This window comes from Exophiala xenobiotica (assembly GCF_000835505.1).
Source record: "Exophiala xenobiotica strain CBS 118157 unplaced genomic scaffold supercont1.3, whole genome shotgun sequence".
Classification (NCBI taxonomy): domain Eukaryota; kingdom Fungi; phylum Ascomycota; class Eurotiomycetes; order Chaetothyriales; family Herpotrichiellaceae; genus Exophiala; species Exophiala xenobiotica.
The window spans coordinates 4,140,480-4,165,209 of NW_013562492.1; the positions used below are offsets into that span (position 1 = coordinate 4,140,480).

The 24,730-nt window shown below is 51.8% G+C and overlaps 9 protein-coding genes across 11 annotated transcripts; 6 read left to right on the top strand and 3 right to left on the bottom strand.

Annotated features, from left to right (window-relative positions):
• Positions 1–63: 63 nt before the first annotated feature.
• On the top strand, positions 64–2,507 carry PV05_05798. Of its 2 annotated transcripts, XM_013462342.1 has the most exons (3): positions 64–277; positions 329–888; positions 941–2,507. In XM_013462342.1, exons 1-3 carry the CDS (start codon positions 220–222, stop codon positions 1,994–1,996), a joined length of 1,674 nt encoding a protein of 557 aa, XP_013317796.1. In that variant the 5' UTR covers positions 64–219; the 3' UTR covers positions 1,997–2,507. The 2 variants fall into 2 exon arrangements, with proteins under 2 accessions (XP_013317796.1, XP_013317797.1); XM_013462343.1 differs by having other exon boundaries at positions 64–888.
• A 792-nt stretch (positions 2,508–3,299) lies between these two features.
• Positions 3,300–5,216, top strand: PV05_05799 (uncharacterized protein; the record flags this gene model as incomplete). Its single annotated transcript, XM_013462344.1, has 3 exons — positions 3,300–3,456; positions 3,527–4,136; positions 4,213–5,216. The coding sequence occupies 3 exons, from the start codon at positions 3,300–3,302 to the stop codon at positions 5,030–5,032; spliced, it is 1,587 nt and encodes a 528-aa protein (XP_013317798.1). The 3' UTR covers positions 5,033–5,216.
• A 551-nt stretch (positions 5,217–5,767) lies between these two features.
• On the top strand, positions 5,768–7,334 carry PV05_05800 (uncharacterized protein; the record flags this gene model as incomplete). Its single annotated transcript, XM_013462345.1, has 4 exons — positions 5,768–6,071; positions 6,133–6,234; positions 6,286–6,598; positions 6,650–7,334. The coding sequence occupies 4 exons, from the start codon at positions 5,768–5,770 to the stop codon at positions 7,332–7,334; spliced, it is 1,404 nt and encodes a 467-aa protein (XP_013317799.1).
• Positions 7,335–7,990: 656 nt separating this feature from the next.
• On the top strand, positions 7,991–9,432 carry PV05_05801 (uncharacterized protein; the record flags this gene model as incomplete). The annotated part of the gene is made up of 3 exons (XM_013462346.1): positions 7,991–8,042; positions 8,102–8,651; positions 8,761–9,432. 3 exons carry the CDS (start codon positions 7,991–7,993, stop codon positions 9,146–9,148), a joined length of 990 nt encoding a protein of 329 aa, XP_013317800.1. The 3' UTR covers positions 9,149–9,432.
• PV05_05802 (uncharacterized protein) lies at positions 9,302–13,520 on the bottom strand. Its single transcript, XM_013462347.1, has 3 exons — positions 9,773–13,520; positions 9,599–9,718; positions 9,302–9,551 (listed from the first exon to the last, which is right to left on the bottom strand). Exons 1-3 carry the CDS (start codon positions 13,403–13,405, stop codon positions 9,528–9,530), a joined length of 3,777 nt encoding a protein of 1,258 aa, XP_013317801.1. The 5' UTR covers positions 13,406–13,520; the 3' UTR covers positions 9,302–9,527.
• A 250-nt stretch (positions 13,521–13,770) lies between these two features.
• Positions 13,771–15,782, top strand: PV05_05803 (uncharacterized protein). The gene has a single exon (XM_013462348.1). It carries the CDS (start codon positions 13,993–13,995, stop codon positions 15,589–15,591), a length of 1,599 nt encoding a protein of 532 aa, XP_013317802.1. The 5' UTR covers positions 13,771–13,992; the 3' UTR covers positions 15,592–15,782.
• A 101-nt stretch (positions 15,783–15,883) lies between these two features.
• Positions 15,884–17,952, bottom strand: PV05_05804 (uncharacterized protein; the record flags this gene model as incomplete). Its single annotated transcript, XM_013462349.1, has 3 exons — positions 15,884–16,848; positions 16,913–17,474; positions 17,571–17,952. The coding sequence occupies 3 exons, from the start codon at positions 17,950–17,952 to the stop codon at positions 16,011–16,013; spliced, it is 1,782 nt and encodes a 593-aa protein (XP_013317803.1). The 3' UTR covers positions 15,884–16,010.
• A 507-nt stretch (positions 17,953–18,459) lies between these two features.
• PV05_05805 (uncharacterized protein) lies at positions 18,460–19,323 on the bottom strand (the record flags this gene model as incomplete). Its single annotated transcript, XM_013462350.1, has 2 exons — positions 18,460–18,846; positions 18,970–19,323. 2 exons carry the CDS (start codon positions 19,321–19,323, stop codon positions 18,460–18,462), a joined length of 741 nt encoding a protein of 246 aa, XP_013317804.1.
• Positions 19,324–20,231: 908 nt separating this feature from the next.
• PV05_05806 lies at positions 20,232–24,445 on the top strand (the record flags this gene model as incomplete). 2 transcript variants are annotated; one of them, XM_013462352.1, is made up of 3 exons in its annotated part: positions 20,232–22,741; positions 22,868–23,263; positions 23,405–24,445. In XM_013462352.1, the coding sequence occupies 3 exons, from the start codon at positions 20,237–20,239 to the stop codon at positions 24,443–24,445; spliced, it is 3,942 nt and encodes a 1,313-aa protein (XP_013317806.1). The 2 variants fall into 2 exon arrangements, with proteins under 2 accessions (XP_013317806.1, XP_013317805.1); XM_013462351.1 differs by having other exon boundaries at positions 20,237–22,741; positions 22,868–24,445.
• Between the last annotated feature and the right edge of the window lie 285 nt (positions 24,446–24,730).

Genomic DNA, 24,730 nt, shown 5'->3' on the forward strand with positions numbered 1-24,730 from the left:
TGACTCGGCCTGCGATCTGGACTTTCTCGTTGAGTCGTTTAGTGGAATGTCCTCCTGATGATCCCTCAATGCCACCAACTTCTATTTCCATCATTTTAATTCCCTAGAAAGAATTCGGATATACTGGTTTTGATTCTCTTCGGTCTCATATCGCTCCTTCTCATTCTTTGAGACTCGTTTTCGCTCTCGTTCGGGTTCCCACATCATCCGCGGTCCATCATGAGTTCGGGTTCCAGGCTGGTCAGCAATGCTGCAACCAGGAGAATGTTGTTGCAATGCGAGTAGCCCTACCTGCTGTGTGGTCGAAGTATGCGCTGACGGCCTGTAGCATCCTCGCGCCTTCCACATTCCTCACTCTTAGCCTCCCATTCAGCTCGATCCCAATTCACCCGGAGTCTGCCACCGAAAGTACAGGCGCTGGCCATCCTCTTGCCCAAGAGGAATTATGCTACAGAGACCAATACACATGGTTCTGACAGTGGACCGCCACCAGGTTTCAACATTGATGAGGCGAAGAAACCGTTGCCGAAGGGGGCTGACAAGGAAGCATCTCCGACTCCTACCGTTGCCGAACTCAAGGACTCCGATGAGCAACTCAAGACGCCAAAAGGGGGCGCGACCATGATTGACAAGACAAAGGCTCTCGAAAAGGCCACATTGAGTGAATTGGCTGCCAAAAAGGCCGCGGAACCCGCACAATCCGCTTCCACCTCCGTGGCGAACAAGAAGGAAGAGTCAAAGAAACTCACAATTGGTCAAAAGATCAAGAAAGAGATCATGCATTACTGGGATGGCACCAAGTTGTTGGCTGCCGAAGTTAAGATATCCTCAAAACTCGCTTTGAAGATGGCTGCTGGATATGAACTCAGTAGAAGAGAAAACAGACAAGTGAGCGCATTTGCAGAAACATCCCAAGTTTAGCTGCTAACGGATTCCACAGCTTCAGAGAACCGTTCAGGATCTGGGCCGCTTGGTTCCCTTCTCGGTTTTTGTCATCGTCCCCTTCGCCGAACTGTTGCTACCAGTCGCTCTCAAGCTCTTCCCTAACCTCTTACCCTCCACCTACGAAGGTCAAAAGTCCCGCGAGAACAAAGCTGCACAACTGAGGGAGACACGCAAGCAAGTCTCTTCGTTTCTCCGGAACACTCTACGGGAGACCGGCCTGCCTGTCTCAGCAATTAATGCAAAGAAGGAGGAGTTTACAGAATTTTTCCGGAAAGTCCGCGCTACCGGAGAATCTCCCTCAAAAGAAGATGTGATCAAGGTCTGCAAGATTTTCAAGGACGACCTGACACTGGACAATCTTTCCCGACCACAATTGGTTGGCATGTGCAAATACATGAACCTGAATACTTTCGGTACAGATGCCATGCTCCGGTATCAGATTCGCCACCGCATGCGACAGATCAAACGAGACGACAAGGCCATATCATTCGAAGGCGTCGACTCGCTTTCGGTCCCCGAGCTGCAAATGGCGTGTGCCTCTCGTGGTCTGCGGACCCATGGTATGTCCCCTGGAAGGCTACGAGAAGACCTCCAGATGTGGCTTGATCTACGTTTGAAATACAACATCCCTTCCACTCTGTTAGTGCTCAGCAACGCATACATGTACACCTCTGGCAAGGACAGCGCGATCGACTCGCAAATTGATGCCTTGCAAGCTGTCCTGAGCAGCATTCCCGAGGAGTTGTTTCACGAGATCGAACTTGAAGTTCACAATGCTGAAGGCGCCGCAACCAACAAACAGCGTCTAGAAGTGCTCAAGGAGCAACAAGAACTCATCGAAGAAGAAAATGAGCAGGCCGAGTCAAGCAAGACCGAGGACAGCAAGGTAGCCAACAAAGGGGTCAAGGATGACAAGGATATTGATGAGAAGCCTAAGGCTGAGGCTAAGGCGTCGGGCGCTGCAAAGGAGGCTCAAGAGGCTGAAACCGATATATCCGAGCAGGGAAAGCAGGAACCAGTCAGGAAAGAAGAAGAGGTCAAGAAGGATTAAGTGATTGTGCTCCTTGATGCTCATTGAAGTTGGTGGTCCCTTACTCTATGCACTAGTTCGCAACTCTCTTTTCTCGGCCATTTGATGGCATAGCATGGCATGGAGGTCTTTGAACTTGGATAGACTATAGAACAGAACAAGTGACCTCAGTACGTGTGAAGATTCGGAACAGCAGAGAGCTGGGTGATTAGGCACATGGGATCATTGCCCGCAACGAATCTCATTCACTTTTCTCCAGATACTCCGTACAGAAAATCCTGACAGGAAAAGAACTCTACTCCTGTCCGATTTGAAAAGCAAGAACCCCTTCCGATCTTCGTTCATCGGTATGTTGTGGAAGCGGGCGGGGAGCCTGGTGAGGCTGTCGAGGCGTATGCTGAGTCAGGGGGGACGAAGAAAATGCCTGAATAGTGATACGGAAAGGACACGAGGACACCATGATCGAGTCCTGGGTTGCTCATCATATCTTTCTCGCCGTCACAATGAGAAAATGACAAATATTAGTTAGTAGTGCTACTGTTCGGATTTTGGTGCACACCATCTTTGTTGGCTTGCAACCACCATCAACCAAGCCGGCACCTTGCGGGCCCAAGATCTTACAGTATCTTTCATCATTCTTGGCTCATTCACCTCCACCATTTCAAGTTACCTTACCTAAGCTTCACTGGATGCCTGTACTGTGGTAGAAGTCTGTTATACACCGAGCGAAGCTGGGAATTCCATCCGAGCTTTCCGAGTATCTTGACCGGTCGAGCAAGCCACAATCCCCTCTCGCTGCACGCCCCTCTCTTGCGCAACTTCAGCCTTTCAGCGGCAAAAAGGCGGACGGACTGGCTAGCTGCCTAGCTGCCCTATTGCGAAATCCTCGATACGTTTGCGGGCAAGAGCTGCATGCAGAGAATGCATATTCGGCGCAGAAGTTGCAGGGGTGTGTCTGGCAGCTGTTGGCTATCTGACCTCTGACATTACTCGAAGGCAAGCGCCTCGTGCGTGTTGGGTGTGGTGAGGCTGGCTAGAACTCGGCTAGGCGACCTGGACCTGAGGAGAATGCATGACCTCCCTCCCTGTGGGTCGAGCCTCTCGGATGTCGAGCAGACATCCCATTGTGATGGGCTCAGCCCAACCACCTGCGAGGCATGACTCTGGGGATAAGAGGCGAAGAACGATGCTGCAGCCCATCGTCAATGAAAATGAGGCTTCTAGTTACGTGAGCCGGGACAAAGTTGGTTTTCTTCACTCTTGACATCTTCCTAGCATTGCATGCCTCAGGGAATATTGTTACAGCAACTTGTTATGGTCGCAGATGGCTCAAACGGTGTTACGAGTCTTGATTTTCCTTGTTCTCCTCAGCGTGGCCTACGCCGCCGAAGACTGCCCTAGACCTGAAGGCCCGAAGGAAGAAGGTTGCCCCGTGTGTGGAAATGGCGATTTTTATGGCCTCGGCGTGAGGATAGGAATCTGTAACGACCCTACGGAAGGGATTCTCTGCAGTCTTTGTCTCCGTGCGGAGTACTGACCATCTCTTGTTAGACACGCAATGGTTGTCCTCGTGGATCGCGAACAACTTCCTGGCAGAGGAAATCATTGGGACTCTGGAAACCAACTCGATATTCCTGCTGGCGCTCTTCTCAACGGTCTTCTACTACTCCATCAGACAGAGAGACATCCGAGTGGTCGACGTTCTGGTCATTCATCAGCTATGCTTGGGCTTTATTTTCAGCATCATGTCGCTCTGGGGCTATCGCACCATGTATTATAAGACAGAAGGCCCCGGCAGCCGCCGACGTTTCGGCGGATTCGGCACACACTTTCGCCTAATCCTCATGGGCATGATCAGTGCTTACGGCGTCTGGTTCTGGATCGAAGGTGTCGAAGATGGGCTACCCCCAACGGATCGACGTACGGCCTGTGGTGGCTTGGAGACGTTTTTCTTTGCACCGATGAAGGTCGAATCCTGGTCGACAAGGAGTGTTCAACTGGTCATCGCGATAGGAGCAGCCGTCTATTACGGCATCATGGTGCTTGCGGCCTTTGCTGCCTTACTCGCATACTGCGTACGTAAGATCAGTCGCAAGCCCCATGATTGGAACTGGCAACTGGTCTCTCAGCAAGACTCGGCCATCGCCTTGACAAAGCGAGAGTGAGTCCCATATGCGACAAAAGCTTCGCGGCAGCCAACCGCTCCCAGCTTGCCAGCTTGCTAATCCTGCCCTTAGGTTTTCGTATTGGTACCTAGGCCTCTCATGCTTCAACCTGTTCTGGATCATTTTCGCCATGGTCAGTATCGAGGTGACGCTGAATTTGAATCACATGAACAACGTGCTTGGAACGTTGGGTCTTATAGGCGCGGGACAGCTGATTCCGCTGGCCATTGGATTGATCAGCCTGGTGCGAGTTCTCTACATGATCCTACGCGAGAGAGTTCTGTCCAAAAGGTTGCACAAGAATGAAAAGAGTCCAGGTAGTGGGACCACTCATGAGTCGCCGGCCGCCAGTCACACGTGTACCGAAGGACTCGGATTTGGACCATCGACCGCATTCGAGTCCGCCTCCAGCCCCCTGCCGCCTCCTCCTCCTCTTCCTGCTACTACTGCCGCCCATCACACAAAACGATCGCTTCCACATCGCATCCTGCTGGCCTGGCTCCCCTGGCTTGGCATCTTTGAATGGTCACGGCACTCATTGTCTCCGTCAATGGGCCGGTACTCAAAGCTCGGCCGCGCCGGCCACCACAAGAAGGATTCTGGAGTAAGCTTCAGCTTCACAGGGCCTAGCAGATCGAGAACCTATGATAGGCAAACCTGGTCTGAAAACAGCCGTTACAGGCCAACGGAGAGTCAGAGTGCAGCTACTCTTCTGGGCTCGCCAGGCATGCCACAACTGGCACCAGATCAGGCGGGCTTGATGGCCGCAAGCAAAGATGGTGGCATTGAGTTGCCCACTCGATATCACTCGCTTCGAAGCGCGGGTGACCCTGATATAGGCACGGGCATGTATGCTGGAAGTGGATATGATGAATACTATGGCGAACCTTGACCCCCAAGCGGGGTTTGTGTTGCGGGCTGAGGACGGTAATAATTGGCCAGCGTTACCCTCTCAGGAAAAGCAATTGAGCGTGACAGACCTCTGGACGGAGTATCAGTGGCTAGGATTCATGACAAATTTTGATGATTTTAACGATTTTAACGATTGACGACATGGTGCACCATGGAAAAGCAGGCTGTCCGTGTGATACACTCAGCCTTCTTCATACCTTGTTGCTACACAGGAATTGGGCTGGATTTATCTTGCCTATTCTTCCTGTGCAAACATATTCTCCTACCAGCGTAAGCCATGTGGAGGAGCTTAATTGATGAAGGCACGGTACTTGCCCGAGAGAATCAGTCCGTGATATGGTTATAACCATACAAGAGATAAAAGAGGAAGATAGCTTGCATATACCATAAAGCATTGGAGTAGTTTCTAGTTGTCCCGTCAAGGTGAGGCTTCGGAGATATATTCATCCGACGCCCGTCATAATATAATCGGACATAATAAGACCAATGCCTCCATCACCCATCCACCGATATCCTCCTTGTCCCGCTGAGACCGTTTCGATGGCTCTGCCGCTGGTGAGTATCGCACAACCGACTCTATGGCTGGAGGTTCACGCATGGAGACAACGACTGAGCCATAGATTTCACTGCACATGATTATCCTTGACCGCCAATTTGAGGTTGACACCAGGTACTTTGACTGTCGACACAGATTTTTTTTGGCGAAGAGACAAGGATGGAGGACAACTTCGCATTCATAGACTGCACGAAAAGCGACAGATCCACGAAGAAATTGGTGCGCAGTCATGCGATGAAGGGTAAAAATGCGGGCAAAACCCACCATCGACGTTCGAGACTGGACCTGAGCCGGTCACACAAGTCCGGACAGTCGGCTCTTGTACAACCTCTTGACAGACTCAATAATCAAGAATGTAGAATGGGCTTGCTAGGCTTGACTTACGAGGCCGTGGGAGAACAGCTGCTGGCCATCCCGTTTCCAATCGAGGCTACATCGCAGAATCGACCCATTATCAACCAATGTAAGTACCTAGGTATTTTTGTTCTATGACCGGCTACAGAGAGAGCACTCACAATCATCAGTCTTTGCTGTTGTAGTGGACGCCTTACATCCTCCGGAGCTGTGTCGTTCGCTAGATGTGGTCAAGTCGTACTGGTTACGCTTGCTGTTCATGGATACGACTTGTTAGGACCCAAGTTTCTTGTGCCAGATGAGATCAAACTGACTGCCGATAGCATATCACTGTGCCATCGCGCTGTTGGCCACGCTGAATAACTTCTTCTTCGGCGCGCAAGGCGTTTCGTCCAGAGCGATATACCATCTCAGCCAAGCAGTCCGTTTGGTCAATCAGCAACTGCAAACCGCACAAGCTCTATCCAACTCCAATCTGACAGTGGTCAATTTCCTGATAGTGCATGAATTGCTGGGAGAGTCCAGGTTGGAAGCCGAAATCCATCTGAGAGGACTTCACAGGATGGTCATGTTGCGAGGAGGACTCATGAATCTAGAGGACTCCGAACCCAGCCTGCTGGTCCTGAAGATCTGCAAGTAAGTTCTGCCAACGGGAGTTAGAAAGATCATTGACCCTTGTGACGACAGGACTGACCTGGACTTTGCTCTCAACTATGGTACCTCGACGTGCTTTTATCGAGATCGCATGGCCAACGTCGCCCTAACCTTGGCAACCAGAGGGTTCTTCATGAACAGGACCATGGGCGGATTAGCGTTGCGGTTCAATGGACTGGACCCTACACTCCAGCAAATACTGGTTGACCTGATCAGTATCGCCTCCCTGTTCAACGCGGGTTGTAGAATGGATCCTCACACGCTTCAAGAGGTCGTCGTCTCCGTCGGATACCGCTTGATTCGGTTCCACCCACTGTGCGGACCCTGTCTGGAGGACAAATTATCATCGGCCTTTCATATTGGACTCACAAGCTTGCTGACAACCCTGTTCCTGCGACTTGGTGGTCGCCGTTTTCTGAGGTACAGTCCTGTAACCGAACGCCTCAAAGAAGTCATAGAATCGGGCTTGGACGAGGACGATCACGATCTGATGCTCTGGCTTCTGTTCATCGGCCGTGTCTCTGTCCTGGAGGGACCGGACCAGGACTGGATAGTCCCGAGGATCCGACAAGCAGTCCTGTCTTTAGGTATCACAAGCTGGGCAGGCGTCCATCGTTGCATACTTCAGTTTCCGTGGATCAACGCCCTTCATGACAAGGCTGGGAAAGCGCTCTGGGAATCGGTGCTGGGAAGTGATGGTTGTTCTCAAGCAGATTGACATGTGGATCAACCATGTGTTCTGTCATCTGTCCGCTTCTGGAACATTTCGTCACTAGATGCATATATCTCCAGGCCCATGACTAGCACCCTCTACAACTCCTGTTGCATCGGCTCGAAAATGTCGCTCGGCAACCGTCGTGGCCAGCGGACTTTGTGATGGACTTACGGACGTGGTGCTCTCTTGAAAAGCCCTATTGCTTGAAACCGGCTCGCTGCGTCTTGGTTTTCCTTGTCTGAGGTTCGAGCTCACGATCCACATCGACTGCGACCCAACATCCCTCCAATGAGAGAAGTTTATCCTGATTAGGAAAGGTTCGCTGAGAAATAAGTATACGAGTCGACCACATCAGCCCAGCGAGTCAAGGCTTCCTCAACTTTACAGCCCATTCTATGACAAGCGTGCAGCTCACGGACCCGCCTCCATGACCGGGCTTGGGACTATATCCGTGTCGTGGACTATTATGGCAAGTGGTATCTCCTTGAGCCTGCCGCGGTCGAGTGTCCGGCGATGTCGTTACGCAGCCACTTTGACAAGGTATAAGAAGCCGAACGACCGCAGATGCTACATCGAACCAGCTCCGAGACATAACCACTGACTTATCTTTTCACTTTCGAATCCTTCACTCAAGAATCTTTAGGACAAGTCCGTCCCTTATGCCTCAACTTCTAGGGAAAGAGATCGGCTCGACAGGCTTTGGCCTGATGGGTGCGCAGGAGACTATTTTCACCACTCAAGATCGAATCGTGCTGATTATCGTCTTGCAGGCTTGACCACCCGTAACCCGCCAATACCGATCGAACAGGCCTTCAAAGCCATGCGCGCCGCTCTCGAATGTGGATGCAATTTCTGGAATGCCGGAGAGTTCTATGGCACACCAGACTGGAACACCCAGACGCTGCTCGCCGCCTACTTCAAGCAGTACCCCGTGGACGCCGATAAAGTGGTCCTGAGCGTGAAAGGCGCTTTTGATCTTGCCACAGGTCGGCCAGACGGGTCACCAGAGGGACTCAAACGCAGCATCGACAAGATCCTCAAAGATCTGGACGGGACGAAGACGATCGATATCTTTGAATGTGCCCGTGTCGACCCAAACACCCCTCCCGAGCTCACGTTGAAGTACCTCGAGGAAGAATATCTTAACAAGGGAATCATAGGCGGCGTCGCCCTTAGCGAAGTGTCCGCCGAATCTATCCGGCGTGCTGCCAATATCACCAAGATCGTCGCCGTCGAGATCGAACTGAGCCTGTGGGCGACCCATGTTTTGCATAATGGAGTTGCCGCGACTTGTGCTGAGCTCAATATCCCTCTGATTGCGTAGGTGCACCACCCCCACGGGTGATCCCCTCCCCCATTGAACCCTCGCAGACAACCTCGTGGGGTCATCGATAATACGCTTTTGCTGACCCTTGTGGCGACGCACCAGGTACTCTCCCATCGGCCAAGGCATGTTGACCGGCCAGATCAAGTCGCTCGATGACATTCCTCAAGGGGATTTCAGACGCCAGTACCCTCGTTTCCAACCCGAGACTTTCTCGATCAATTTGCAGCTTGTCAGGGAAGTCGAAGAGCTGGCCAAGAAGAAACAATGCACCCCTGCGCAACTGGCGACCAATTGGGTTAGAAGTCTGTCCAACAGACCTGGCCTGCCACTGATCATCCCCATTCCGGGCGCGACGGCCGACACGCGCGTGCGTGAGAACGCGCAGGAGTACACATTGACGAGCGGCGAGCTATCTTTGATCGATGACATCCTGGCCAAGTTCACCATTGTAGGCCGTCGGTACCCGGAAGGCATACCTATTGACACCTAGGATTCTGTTCACGCAGGAGTGAGACTGCTTGATAGCAAGACCAAAGGCACCACAACTCTCGTAAAGAAGGATAAATCTTTCGGCACGTCAGATGTTCGTAGAATGTGGCTGTTTTGACGCAAAGCCTCCATGGAATTGCACATATCAAGCTGGCACGAAATTGGATACAATCATGGCTTCTTGCTTCTGATTAGATTATTTCAGCTGTACACACCTGGCGAGGCAACCCTTGCTAGTAGCGCATCGAAAGAACTGTCTTTCCAACATAGAAATCTGGGATACAAAAAGCCATCTTCGTCCCTCATTGATGCGTATACCTCATATCACCTGCAAGATGGAATCCTTTGAAGATCATAAACTCGTTTCTGAAGTCGCAGCTTCATGATTCCGAATATTTGCGCAGCTGTTAAAGTGTCAGTGGTAATCCAAAACCCGAAAGGAAACACATACATCAAGTGTCAGGACCTTGGAGCTATTCGCGCCCTGGTCCCTGTATACGCCGACAAGAGCCTCACTGCCCTGGAAGAAACCTGTCTTGAGACTGATGACGATGAACTGCATTCCAGGACCCTTTAAAGACGTTCGTTAGTATAGGCAAGGACAAGTTGGCGAATCGATACTCACAGCATGATTCCGCACATAGTTGACCAATTTGCCGACATTGGCATTGTCAAGCGCTGCATCCACCTCATCAAGCACAAAGAATGGGCTAGGCTGGTAGCTGTGGATGGCGAAGAGAAGTGCCAGAGCAGCCATCGTCTTTTCTCCGCCCGACAGGTGTTCCATGTCTCTGAAGCGCTTTGTTGGGGGCATGGTGTGGTAGTTGACTCCAGCAAGATATGGTTCCTCTTCATCAGCTGTGAGGTATGCTCGCCCACCTGCTGGAAACTCGTCGGACTTTGTGAGGTTCGAGTAGATAGGTTCTATCTGCTCTGAGATGTGGGAGAAGGCTTTGTTGAACAGTTCATTGCGTTTTTCCATGGTGTCCTCAAATTTGGCCTTGATTTCTCGGTACTTCGTGCGCGACTGCTCATACTCTTGCTCTGTGTCGCGAGCACGAGCTTCCACAGTGGCGAGACGTTGTGCGGCATGAGCGTTGGGTTGCATCTTGTCCAAAGCGGCACTCAATTTGGCGATGTCTTCGAGCAGCTTGGACTCCATTGCTTCATTGTCTTCATCCTTGAGTTCGTCATCCAGAGCATCGAAATCTGGATCAATACCATAGTCCGTGACTGTGTGCGCCCTGAGGGCAGAAGACGTCGGATCATCTTCATCGACGTCCATGGCGTCTGCATCCTCAAGAGGCAAATCGTTGATGGGTACACTCTCCAAGGTTGCTGAGCCTTCAGCAAGCGGGATGGCAATATTCTCGATCTTGCAGCGACGAAGTAGACTGTATCTCGTCGAGGAGTGGCGTTGCATTTCACCCTCTAGAGCACTGATCGCTCTGAAAGTGCTTTCCATTTCTTTGCTTCTCTTTTGCACCTCATGTTTTGCTTTGGCCAAAGCCTCTGCGGCATTAGAAAGAAGCTCTTTCTGTTCATCTAGCTGCGCGTGGAGTTCGTCCAGTTCGTTCTTCAGGGTGTCAAGATCGTCCTGAATGCCCTGGCGTTGCTCGTTCAACTCGTCAATGGTCTCCTTATCCCGCTGCTCCCTGTCTCTCAATGACTCGAGGCGATCATCGGTTGCTTGGAGTCTCGATCTCTCGAAGCTGAGCTGACCTTCGATTCTACCCTTCTGCGTTACAAATTCGAGTTTCTTTTGCGCTGCTTCTTGCTGAAGTGAACCTTGGCGAGCTTCGTAGTCTCGAATGTCGTCAAAGCCATGCTGTTGGCAGAAGTCAGCAAAGATCTCGTTCTCGACGTTGTTGACTGATTCTTGATAATCGGAAATGTCGTCATCGATCTTCTCGAGTTTGCGTCGTTCAGCCTGCATCTTCGGACGCTCCTCGTTCAGCTGCTGCTTAACATGGTCGATTTCGCGCTTCTTGCTTTGCAGATTCTTGTTGAGAGCATCCAGTTCCTCTTTGGCAAACCGAAGCCTGCTCTCAAGGCCGCTCAATTCGGTCTGAAGAGTTTGCTCTTCTGCAACACGGCTTCTCTCTTGTGGCAAAGCAGCAAACTCTTCCATCAACTTGTCCTTCAGGTTATGAAGCCTTGCAACTTCAGCGTCATCCCACCTGCGAGTGTTCTGTTCTCTGCCACGACCGCCAGTCATCAGACCACCCTTGTGAATGACACTGCCATCTAGCGTGACAGCCTTTGCCTCCACACGCCTATTATAGCATAACTCTTTAGCGATGGCAAGATCATCACAAACAATGGAATTGCCACAGGCGTAAGAGATGGCACGGGAGACAGATTGATCGTAGTCAACTGTCTCGATGGCAGGTCGCATGCCTCGGTGCATGCCTTTCAAATTGGAGTTGAGCGCCTTGACTTGAATTGTATCCAAAGGAATGAATGTGGCTTGACCCGATCGATGGTCTCGCAGATACTCAATGCATTGTTTGGCCGTTGCTTCCGTATCCACTACCACCGCATCGAAATGCCGACCAAGAACAGTGCTGACAGCTTCTTGATACTTCTTCTGTTTCGGCTTGCACAGTTCATGCACTCGGCCTTTCACACCGGGGTAAGTGCGCTTAAGCATAGCAATAGTCTCCTTCATTCTGATCTCTTTTTCGCTGGTTCGACGCCCGTCATCCGCCTCGAGTAACTTTCTAGCGACATCAGCTAGCTTTTCGTCGAGTTCGGTTCGAGTGCGTGCTGCCTGTAGTCGCCTAGACGTGGCAGCGTGGAGTTCTTTCTTCTTCGCGTCGATCTCAGCCTGGGTTGCCTGGACCACCTCCTTGACATCATCCCTCCGCTCAGTCACACCGTTGTACTCGTTGTCGAGTGACTTCAATCTATATTCGGTACTGTCAACGCTGTTCTTGAGATTGTTGTATGTCGCCTCGATTGGAGCTCGCTCACTCTTGAGTCGCTCGATTCGGCTCAGGTCAGCCGAGGCCCGTTTGTTGAGTTCTTCGCGAAGCCGTGTATACTGTTGCAGGTCTGCCTCGCTTAGCTGCCCACCCAGACGGCTAGCGTTCTGTTCCCATTGCTTCTGCCATTGCGCCTGTGCTTTCTCAACCGTAGCCAGGTCCTTTTCGAGTTGCGCCACTGTTGAAGATTGGGTGCTTCGCTCCTTCTGTATCGCGTTGACACGGTTGGCATACTTTGTGAGCTGATTATTGGAGACGGCTATCTGTTCATCAATTGGCACCAGAGACGAAGTCTTGTCATCGATCTCTTTCTCCTTTGCCTTGATTGCCTTTTCCGCCTTCCCAACACCTCGTGCCGCTTGCGCATGATCTTTCTTGGCCGTCTCAAGGTTGCGCTCATACTTTTCAATACCACGTCGAAATTCTTTGAGGTCGTTTTGATGTTTCTGAATCTCTGCACTTGATTCTTCGATTTGCCGTTGCAGATGGTACAATTTCCACAACACATGAGTCACGATTGCATCGTCGCGCTCAGCAGCCTTCTTCTGAAAGTTATCTGCCTCTCGTTTTTGTTCTTGGTACTGTCGGATCTCGGAGTTGATGCCACGACGACGATTCAGTTGAAAAGCTTGTTGCTCCGCAGCCTCATCCAGTTTCGCCTTCAGATCATCGTAAGTTGCTTTGTATTCGAGACTGCCCGAAACTTGCTCAATGAGTTTTGTCAAGTCCTGAGGTTTCTGAATAGCGATGGCTTCGACGTCACCCTGAAAGACCAGAAAATTGCGCGCCTTGATGAGAATGTTCTCTTCTTCCAAGGACTCGTTATACTGTTGTGCAGTCACGACGTGCTCGTTCAGACGGTATTCGGAGACACCTTGGTTGGTGATTGTGCGTTTCCACTTTTGTTCATCCCCGGCATCGTCCTCATAGACAGCCATTACCCATGCCGATTTGGGGTCGTTACGCTCTTGAGTGCCGCTCAGTTGACTCCCTTCATTTTCCTCGTGTCCATTTGTGCCGTTTGTGTGCGTGTCGCCGTTGGTGGTAGATTTGCGCAAAACTCTACCTCGATAGACGAGTTCTCGTAGATGTGTGGATCGCAGGTGGGTGGATTTTATTCCGAGCACGAAGGAAATGGCGTCCATGGAGTTTGACTTGCCGGAGCCATTTGGACCGATGATAGAGGTGAAGTAGGCATCGCCAAAGAGGAGGACATGATGGCCTTTGTAGGATTTGAAGTTGAAGAGCTCAAGTCTCACGAGTTTGCCCATGACGGCTCGAAGGATAGAGAGGAGAAGGCAGGAGGAGAAGGATACCAGTCTTATGGATCTTGCGTAGGCATCAGCAGGGACCGTGTTGGTGCAATCTTGCGCTCATAGAAATGAAACCGATCATTTGGCTGCGATTCTCTCGCATTGATCGCAAACACGCGAAGATCGATCGCGAAAGCGCGTTCAATTGAAGCTAGCCTCATTAGGTAAAGTGGATATGGCGGGGTTCTATAGCACCCATTCACAGTTCACGTGACTACTTCAACCTGGTTGAGGAAAGGCTACTCCGTATGACGCTGAGTAATATGACGTGCTGGACAGACTGGAGCAGCCTATCTTTTTGCCCAGTGCAGGCACGCACTTCTCAACACCCTTCAAACTGCCCTTGTATTACTATCTGCTCCTCGCCTCGTCCCGCGTTAGGAATGAAAATGCGTGCAGCGTGACCAGTGGGTCAGCTGCACGCGCCACATATTTCGCACAGTATATCTAATCGAAGTCTCCCGCAGTCAGGGTCCTACATACAAATCGCGTCTATCTTCCCCTGTCCTCCTATATCTCCAGTCCGGAAAGGACCTGTTTTCGACATGTCAGATCCCATACCGATCCCTGGGGCGCCAAAAGAACCGGCCTACAGCAATGAGGCTGCCGCCGCTGATGTCCCAGGCAGCCTAGGAAGCAACACGGATGGAACAGAGGCCTTGACACCAGGCTGGCAATCTTCCACTCCAAACAGTCCCTATCTTCTGTCGAGAAATAATTCATACGTGGGAAGTCAGTCCATGCAGGAAGATTGGGAGATTCCGCTTGACAAGATCACTTTCTTCGACATTTTCGATAACCTCGCTCTACCTTCGAAGCTGGAAAAATGGCAGGCGACCTTGTCCGCGCAGAAAGAGAAGATAGCAAAACAACAAGAGAGGATACGAACATCAGGCAACAATGCCAGAGACAGGGCCGTCGCTGAATGGCGCAAGCGAGTGCCTACGGCCGACGAACAATTGGCAAAGTATCGCTCGCGGATGAAGAAATCTGTCGATGAACTAAATAAGAGATGGAATGACACAGTCACCGTTTCGATCAGAGAAAAGGTGTCCTTTATATCCGCTGTCCTCAACGTCTTCATCAGCGGCTACCTCATCGGCGCCATGCCAGAATACTTCTACTATTGGTTCACCATACAGCTGATGTATTTCATGCCGATCAGGCTGATCACCTACAGGCAGAAAGGCTACCATTACTTTCTAGCAGACCTGTGCTATTTTGTCAACTTCCTGTGCCTACTCACCATTTGGGCGTTTCCTCGATCCAAACGACTCTTCATCAGCACATATTGTCTAGCATACGGCAACAATGCCGTTGCCATTGTCATGTGGAGAAACTCCCTGGTCTTCCACTCCTTGGACAAAGTAACCAGCCTTTTCATCCACGTCATGCCGCCAGTGGCACTGCATTGCATGGTTCATTTGACGTCCGACGAGTTCCTACGCGAACGGTTTCCGGCCGTGTACACCATTAAATTCAGCCCACCGGGCTCGAAAGAGCATTACAATCTGTGGGCCATGCTAGGCTGGGCAACACTCCCTTACGCTGTGTGGCAACTCTCATACCACTTCTTCATCACTGTGCGAAGGCGCGAGAAGATTGCGGCAGGACGTCCGACGTCCTTTACCTGGCTGCGCAAATCGTACGCGAGAACATGGATCGGCAAATTCGTCATTTCACTTCCAAACTCGCTACAAGAACCGGCATTCATGCTGATCCAATATTCGTATGCTTTGCTCACCATAATCCCCTGTCCGATTTGGTTCTGGTATCGCTGGGCAAGCGCGGTTTTCTTGCTGGTGGTGTTCAGCTGGAGTGTCTGGAACGGTGCCAACTACTACATGGACATCTTCGGCAAGAGATTCCAGAAGGAACTCGAGCAAATGAAGCGTGACGTGGCAAAGTGGCAGAATAGTCCGGGCGCATTTTTGAGTCCTCCAAGTGGGCCCTTCGACACCGATGGCTCGAGGGATGATGACGGCAATGTTAAAGGCCATCACAAACGGAGGAGTATTGACTCAATCCCGTTGTTGGACGAGACTCACCAGAATGGCAAGGCCGAAACAGGTGCACGCACGACAGGCGCAGATCTCCTCAATGATCCACAGCTAAGCGTCTTTGACCGAAAGCCCCTCTCTTGAGTAGTTTGCAAGACCTGGAAAGCGCCAGCTTGGAGGGGGCCGTTTCAAGAGCAGACGATAGGATGGCAAGTGTACTTCGACCTGCTTGGCTTTTTTGCTTTAGATCTGGGTGCATGATAAGCTAGGCGTTGTGGGCTGGTGCATGAAATTGATACCCCGTCCCTTTTCTAGCAATGAAATCGTTATGCCTATACTCCGTGTACACGGTTCTCGAAGATCAACTCAAGTCCGAACCACCTGCAGTATACTGACTGGGCCGTGGAGATCTACTATCCATCTCACCCATTCCAGATAGTTTTCAGTCTCTCGCCACATGTCAATGATCCTTGTCCCGGCGCGAGGATACCAGCCATCATGTACCCATTGTGTCAATCTGCGTCGTCGACATTGACTCTCCCTGCCTGTCTGCGGCTTGCCCCTCACCCACCGCCCTCATCGCCCATCTCGCAGACCTCTATCCACACCTCCCTCCCGACGCCGTCGCACTCGGGCCCATCGAACCACAAGTATTGTGTGACCACTCCGCGTACCTCCTCCCACATGTCTTTCTCACACAGCACGGGGCTTTTCATTGTCAACACATTCACGAACCACTCCCTGACCGGCGCATTCTCGTTCGCGACCATGCCGCCCATCATCGTCGCCCAGAGCAGTAACTCCTCATGCCCTTGCATCCGGCGCTCCCACAATCCCAAGGCCATGCAAGTCTTCACCGCGGCCATGATCTGCCTCGCCAGTGCCGCATGCACCCCCCCGACTCTCGGCATCGGGAACAAAACAAGCAAAGTATACGCTAGCGTCGATAGACGGATGACCTGGTACAGCGCTTGCATTTCCGAGACGTCCAATGCCACCCCAGCCTCTCGCCGTTTGTGCGTCGACAATTCCTCGCTATCTTGAGCGGAAGCCGCCGCCGCCGCAGCCAGGTCGCCCGATGTTAAACTCGTATTTAGGCTCAACAAGTCATGCGTGACACTGTTCCTGGACCAGAGGATCTGTACGAGCGATGGCGCGAGAGGTTGCTGGGAGAGATACATGTCATATCCGATGGTGATTGTCCGGACGCTGGCAACCACATCGAACAAGGCCGTCGAAGTCAGGGTTTTGGGTAGTCGTGCAAAGCCAGTCGTCATGTTCAGGAGTGTTTGGGTCAGAGCTGGTGGAGGATCAGGCCATGTGGAGAGGACGAGACTCGTGGGCGCAAGAAGGGGCCAGGCTGGACGTTTCAGGCTGAGCCACGACATAAATATATCGGCACTAGCTCAGTGTCAGTCGTTAGAGTCCAAGAGCGAGGGCTGCGGTGAGAGATGGGGGAACGTACAGCCCAAGAACATTCGCAATGCCAGGCAATTTGACCTTGTGAATACCTCCCTTGCGCTCGACGAGCAGGCGGATGGCTTTCATGTGCGCATCCTCCCAGCGGAGACTGCCATAGTACTGTGTCTGAGCAGTAGCAAGTGGGGACTTTGCCTGCTCTTTGACAGGAGTCGAGAGCTGCTCACCGGAAGAGGCGTGGGCAGCGAGAAGACTGATACAGAAGAGTAGTGCGTCTGCTGGGTCACCGTCGAGTGTCTGGAGTTCATGGTTCAACTGCTTTACAGCTTCGACTGCGTAGTGGAAGCGGAGGATTTTGATTTTGTGTGAAGTCTCGGTGGAATAAGATTTGTGCGTTGCACCAGCGAGGGCAATGGTGTAAAAGGAGGCTGGCGAATGCAGGGCGCAACTGACGACAACATCGCGCAGGTTTCCTAGTGCCGAGACGGTGCTGGACGGAGATTTGCTGGTTGCCGCTGCGTGCAGAGAGGCTGCTGTATGCTCGGTGGGGATCACAGGAGGATAGTGCAGGAGGCAGAGTGTTATACCGGATTGAAGAATCGAAACACCTGTGCTGGGTTAGAAAACGCTTGCCTTTTCGGGACCTTTAGACGTAGGGCTGACTGCAACAGGCTGCGATGGGGCCATTAGGCTAGGAGCCTTACCATAATCAAGCATTTCCAACACATAAGAAGGCACATTACTAGGCATGACTATGTTGAAAGGATCCAGTTGACCAGCACCAGGGTCCATCACTTTGAGGGCCTTCGTGTGATTTTCCTCCTCGAGAACGCTTTCCTTCTTGGGATTTGAACCAGCGTTTGGTCGACCCTCAGATTGTGGGTGCTTCTTACGCGAGTGGCGTTTCTTCTGAGCACTCGACTCAGCCTGCTGTCGTATCACTTTGGCTTTTCTGTGATATTCTCGAGCCGCATGCTTCTGCGGAGAGATGTCGTCGCCGACGGTCGAGCTTAACTTAGCCTTGTGTGACGTCGATTGTCGGTACGGCACGAAAAGAATGTTAGTCACCTCCTTTGAGGGAGCCATGGCCTCCCCTCGTGTCCTTTGCTTTGTCCGCAGTTGTAAATCAGAAGATTCAGAGGACTGGCACGAGGAAAGTCGGCCTGGGAAAATGGGCTGGTTCATAACCAGACAGCATAAAAGAGAAGGTCGTGGGTATGAGCCATATTGGCGCCTAACCCAGGGGAACGGTGAGCACCCCTACCAGGGTATATCAACCACTATTGGTGTGGAACATAAAGGCTGTGGTAAACCGAAATGGGAAGTCGTCTCAGCTGGGTTCTGGCGACGCCAACGCGCTAGCGGAAACATGCTGTTGAGTGATTGGACAGACCGACCAAACAAGGTCTTCGACATCAAGACCAGCCCTGGGCAACTTGGGTGTTCTTTGCCGAACTGGGCTAATCAAATGCAGCCACGGGACAAGTTGATATCATTCGTGGGGTTGATTTTGGAATCACTGACTTTGGCATTTGTAGAGCTCGTCCGGTTCGAACGTCCGAGCCAGCCCTCCAAAAGTCTATCTAGCTCACGCTATGACCTAGCCAAAGTGTCAGAATCCGGAGTATCAGGCGCGATCACCGGAATGAGTCGTTGTCCAATGGCTCCAAATTCCCATGTGGTGACAAGCCCAGGAGGTGCAGGAAGCCAACCCTCTTCGGCTCGGAAGATCTCCCGGATTCCTCGTGGTGAACAAGGCTTAGCTTGTGCAGATATCTCGAGTAGGTCAATCAGGTCCTCTGCCTTAGACTCATTCGTATGACTGCGGCTGTGCTGGAAGGGAAGATGGCTATGCATGATTTCAAAGTCGGCGATCGAAGGTCTGCGCGGGGTGCAACTGAAATGAGAAGGACATGATTCGTAAAGCTGCTGATCCCAGCCAACCCGTTCAGGCAGTCGACTTCTTGTGTCGATTGAATCCTAGTACTCGTTAGCACATGGTTTGGTTCCAGGATTTGAAAGGCCCTTAACATCTGCGTTCATCACAGGGGATGGTGGCATTGGGACGCTCTCCGCTCGATGGACATCCGTCTGAGTGCTTACACTCGTAGTCGATTCGGTCGATGCAGCTTGTTGTTCAGATGTCAGGCGATCTGTCTCTGGACCCGGTACATCCTCACGTTTGCCGTCAATGGGTGGGGTCGGGCATGTGTCCTTCGCGCCGAGCGGGAGCAGTACATTTCGGGGCTGTATAGAGAGTCTTGAGCTTTGGCCAGTATATTGGTCGTCGTTCGTCTGTGGTACGTGCAGCATGGGTGAGCCATTCAGTCCCTGCATATCGGAGGTAGACCCATTCTGCTTGATGCACACCTTGCGACTATGCTGAGCCTCTGCGATGGAACCAACCTGAAAAGGATCCGAGCGCATTGGCAGCGCCGTATGTTCGTTGGTACGCATGTCAGATGGATTGTTTTTATAAGTCATAGACTGGGGTATTGGCTGTGGAAAGTAGTATGCTGTGATGGTTTGGTGGAAAGAAGAGATCGATCAACCTGAACACTGGACTTGGTTTTATAGGCAATCGCGAAGACTCACCGAGAAGAGCAAACAGCAGTCGCAAGGACAGCGGTCATGTTCAGTCATAGCTTGAGGATTCGAGCAAACGACCCATGTACAGCCCTCCGTTGTCGCGGTGTTATCGAGGCTTTATGTAGTGACAAACTGCTGGCGGACAGAGCGGTGATAGCCAAGTAGGATACGCCACCATAGCCGCGATCTTCTCAACAGCTCGGTGGCCATTAGCAGGAAGCCTGTAGCTTCGCAAACGCATTGATGGCGATACCTGCTGCCAGTTGTGAAGATGAAAGAGCCAGCTGTGAAGCCGCGCAATTGACATGAATCGCTGAATCAGTCTGCAGTTGTCCATCACAGAACGGAGTGAGACTCCCTTCTGGCTGGGTGTTGCCGTACAGCACCACAGAAGCGAAGAATAACCCTACGCATGTCAGGTTGAGGAACATCGAACCTACCAGCCCGAATCTTGAATGGAGCTTGGTGAAGCCCAATTGTTCCTTCCCACAACCACGGCTTACGTCATGTCCCTGGGCGGCCTCAAACAAGGCGGCTATCAGCCTCACCAGTCGCCAGCAGTCAGCCTGTCGTGGCGCCTGCGAGATGATAAGCCTTTAAGGCCACTAGGCTGGCACATGCAAACTACTGACTTAGTAATAATCGTCAGTAGATAAGGTCGACAGCAATGTGTCTTCGGACGCTCAATGCCACGAGGTCATCAGCTCCGCCGTGGACACGCTCAATGAAGACTCAATTGCATCGGCGGTAGAATGCGCCAAAGCTGCCCTCCATGTCCAAGATGTCCCCTTCGTCGGGCGAAATGAGTAGTGCTGGCGCTATGTTGGTCGATCTCGCCAGCAGAGATTCTCATCGCGGTCGCAGAGGGATCTTTGACGAAGAGAGGGTCATGTTCGAGGAATGTTTTGCAAGAGGCCAGGGAGACCCGAGATTTACGGCGTATCATGTTGAGGCTGTACGACAGGCTGTGAAGGCGTTGAATTATGAAAGGGGAGAAATATTGCTGTCGAAGGATTACACCCACAAGCTGCTATGCGCTCACCCGGACATTTTGCATATTGCATTGCGCATAGAGGACCATGCTACGGCCCGAGATGAGACCATCCCTCTAAAGATGCTTCCTTTGCTGATCAAACACGGAGCCCAAGTCAACGCCGTCGCCTCAAGCGGCGTTACGGCATTGTACTTGACATGCGACAATGGCTTCAAAGAGTCCTTCCGGTTCCTCATCGAGGCAGGCGCTGATTGCACAACCTTACATCGTCCAAGACCGCCACAACAACTGGACGATGAAGCTATGTCAGAAGCTGTTGAGGCAAAGCCGGAGCTCAATCTACTGCAGGTTGCCCTGAGAGCTCGATTAGAGAATGAAGGTCGTGGTTCAGCCAATTCTGGATATTATACGCCTCTAGAGGAGCAGTGGGCCACTATCATTGAGCACCTGTTTGCCGCGGGATTGAAAACTGCGAATGATGATCCATCCTTGGTCAAATTCCTACACGTTGCGTGTCACCAGGGAAGAGTAAAGTATGTTGAATCGGTTCTACGTCATGGAGTCGACGTTCACGCAAAGGCAGCAAGAGTCGACGACCGAGATACTGTCTATGGCTCGGCCTTGCATGCTGCAGCTGCTGGCGGCCACAGGGACATTGTGCTCCGGCTCTTGCAGTACGGCGCCGACCCACGAACAGCCCGGTTGCAACAGTACATGAAACCATATCACGACGATGAGATCCTGACGCCCATCGCCGCCGGCCTCCAGACCGGAGCTTACGAGTATCGGTTAGGCTCGAGGCCAGATGAAGTACTTGATGCCTGCGAATCAATCCTTGCGGCTGGGGCCGATCAGGCGGACCGCAAGCTCCTGATCAAACACTCTGCCGTCAACGGAGACGTTGAAAGGGTCCGTCGCTTACTGCAACCCGGTGTTGTCATTGATCAGGTTCCGTTATGCTTTAGTATCGATGTGATACGGTTGTTCCTAGACCACGGAGCGGCGATTGATGCTGGTGAATTCCAGAAGTATGCAATCAGGGAAGGACAACTCTCACTCATGCGATTCCTTGTCGCACGGTTTGGGCCTTTGCTCGAAGCTTCAGAAGGACTCCGAGACCTTGTTATCGACGTTCGGCAAAACAGAAAGGACACAAGGGTCCTAGAGTACCTCGTCAGTGATTACGGTCATGCCACGCCTCTAACACATTCCATCCATGGCGAGGTAGCAACTGCGCTGTTTGACACCATTTGCCAGAGGCTAGGACCCACTGCCGTGCAATCACTTCTCCGAGACGCGGGTAAGTCATGTTGTCCTGGCGTTCATGCTGCTGCACTGAGGACTCTGGAATGCATGCTGCATAACTATTTTCACGACAAATACAACATCAACGACAGATTAACAAAAGAACAGGTGCTTTTGTATCAACTTTTGCTCACATATGGTCAACAAGCTGGCGAATTTGAACATATCCACCATGACAAGTTATGGCTGACGCCGGACAAAGTGCCACAGCATATATGGGATCATGTCCTTTTCATGCAGCCGAAGCAGTCTGACACCCTCACGTTTCCGCCAGATGATGCAATCTCCAACTCTGACGCATTGCTCGAGGACGATACTGACGCACTGGGGGAGGGCGAAGACCATGATATCACGGATAGCGAGGTCCCGACGCCGCCAGAGCAAGAAATTGTAGTCCAGCGCGAGGTCGTATATCCCAGTGACGAGAAGAACAGCAGGGAAGCTATCCACCTTCCTGCGCTGTCACTGAATGACTGCCCAGATGCAGAAAACAAAGAACATATTGGCGAGAACGCAGATCGTGAAAAGCATGATCATGCATCTGCCGGCAGTATAGGGTTCACGCCGGATTTGAAAGGCACTGCGCAGCTTACTTACGCTTCTACATCAGCTTCCGAGCCGGCAGAGCATACCGTCACTGCCCACTGTTCTCTGTGTGCAAAGAACAACCGGTTCAAATACGACCAGCTTGATGGATATTATGCTATACGCCTGATGATCATCGAGCCTTCTAGGGATGCCGACGCATCTCTTGAATGTCAACTACTGTCTACGGATCTTGGACAACATCCACCTTACGAAGCTCTTTCCTACGTCTGGGGTGATCTGGAAGACACGATTGAAATCTCACTTCAGGGCATCGGCTTCGTGGTGACGAAAAATCTTGGGACCGCTCTACGACGGCTGCGTCTCCCAGACAAGGAGAGAAAGCTCTGGGTAGATGCTATTTGTATCAACCAAAATTTCATCAGTGAGCGGAATCAACAGGTAAGTCAAACGTTGTCCACGTCCTCCACGTCCTCCTGCGCTGACTGCACCGACTGGTAACATTTATCACTCTGCTGAACTGCCTTGACAGCACCAGATCTTACGCTAACTGCTCTCATTGACAAGGTACGCATCATGAGAGAAATATACCAAAGGGCACAACAAGTCCTCATATGGGTCGGCGACGAAGGAGACGGCTCTCACCTCATATTTGAGCATATCAAGGGGTGGAAAACGTACCGGGATGACTACAAAGCTGGCAGAACGAGAAGGAATAACCCGTGGGGAGAGGCGCATCTGAACATGCCTCATTACACTGGCCTGGCACAACAAGCATTCGAGAAATTCTGCCGTCGACCATACTTCTTCAGAACATGGGTGATCCAAGAAGTGGCTGTCAGTAAGGGGGCAGTTGTCATATGCGGCCGAGACCAGGAAGAGTTGGACATGATTGCAAGGGGGACTGCTTTCAGGATGGGCAACATTTATGACCCTTTTCGAGGTGTGGATGTTATCACTCACGTAAGTTGTCCTTGTCCACAATACACGTATCAGGCAACTTCCACGCAACGCCATCAGAAATTGTCTGGGCTGATGCCAGTCTTTGTTGACACTTCATTATATTCTCTAATTGACCGGGTATCAATGTTGATGCGTTTGCAGTTCCACGAATTACGAGGTCTTGGGCAAAGCACTAATCTCAAAACCATTCTGCAATACAGTCGGTTTTGCAATGCTAGTGACCCACGCGACAGAGTTTACGGTCTCTTGGGGCTCTTCTTACGCCCGCTCATCACCGTGGACTACGAGTTCGATGTCAGAACAGTGTTTCAGAATTTCACGGAGGCCATCATCAATGAAGAGGGTGATCTGCAATTTTACTCCTGGTTTGGCGTCTCATCAGGACACGTTGGAGGACTGCCGTCCTGGGTCCCGGACTATACCGCTGCAGACCCTTCCGGGATATTACCTCGCGTATTCCACCACACATACGGGGTGACCGCAGCGAGCAACTCGCTTCGAAAGGTCCTGCCAGGCATGCGCTTTGATGGGTCCAGGGTCCATCTCAAGGGCAGCCACTTGGACACTGTGCTGCACATTGGCAGTGTGCTGAGCGTGTATCCAAGCAATATCCCAGACAGTCCTTCGTTCCGGAGCACTATTCACGAGTGGGAGGAGATAGCTGCCAGAGTAGCCGAAAGAAAGCGCTACCGCAGGCCTGTAGCGGAAATGTTTCTGAAAACGCTGACAGCAGGACAATCAGCGTCCATAATGTGGTACAACAAACTTGGCAGCGGTACTCTGCGCAATCTCGAGGAAGATTACTTCACCGATTTTGATGTACTTCGAGCATGGCAACGCAGGTCCGAAAGCAGTGGGAGTTCCAAGGATGAAATAGAATTCGGTCATTTCGCCAGGGAGTTGAACGAGACGTGCTACGGGAGGAGATTCTTCGTCACGGAAAAGGGGTCTATGGGTCTGGCGCCGCCGGGAGCTGAAGAAGGCGACATGGTTGTGTTTTTTTCGGGCGCGCTATACCCATTCGTGCTTCGATGCTTGGGGGATGGGAGTTTCGCCATAATGGGAGACTGCTATCTCTATGAGCCGAGAGAGAATGGTGCTGGAAAATGCGAAGATTTCAACGAGCACGAGTTTTACGCGGACGACATCTACCGTGATGTGACGGAGTGGATTATACGATGATGGGTGCCGCTCGTCTGCGCCAGAGAAGTGAAGTGTCCACTTACTCAAGCCACAGTCAAGCGCGTCCCTGCGGCATGATATGGGTATTTGATCAACCTGCTTATAGTACATCTGCCTCTTCGTCGCCGAGATGCTGTATCTCGGATGGTCCAAATCCGCGGTCGGAACGACGCGATTGGCGGAGTTGCTCTTGGCTCTCGATCCTCCCCTAAAGCAGAACACCATGTCAAGTGAAGGGCGCTGACGTATCCATTGAGCATAAGCCTTGCGTATCCAGCATGGCTG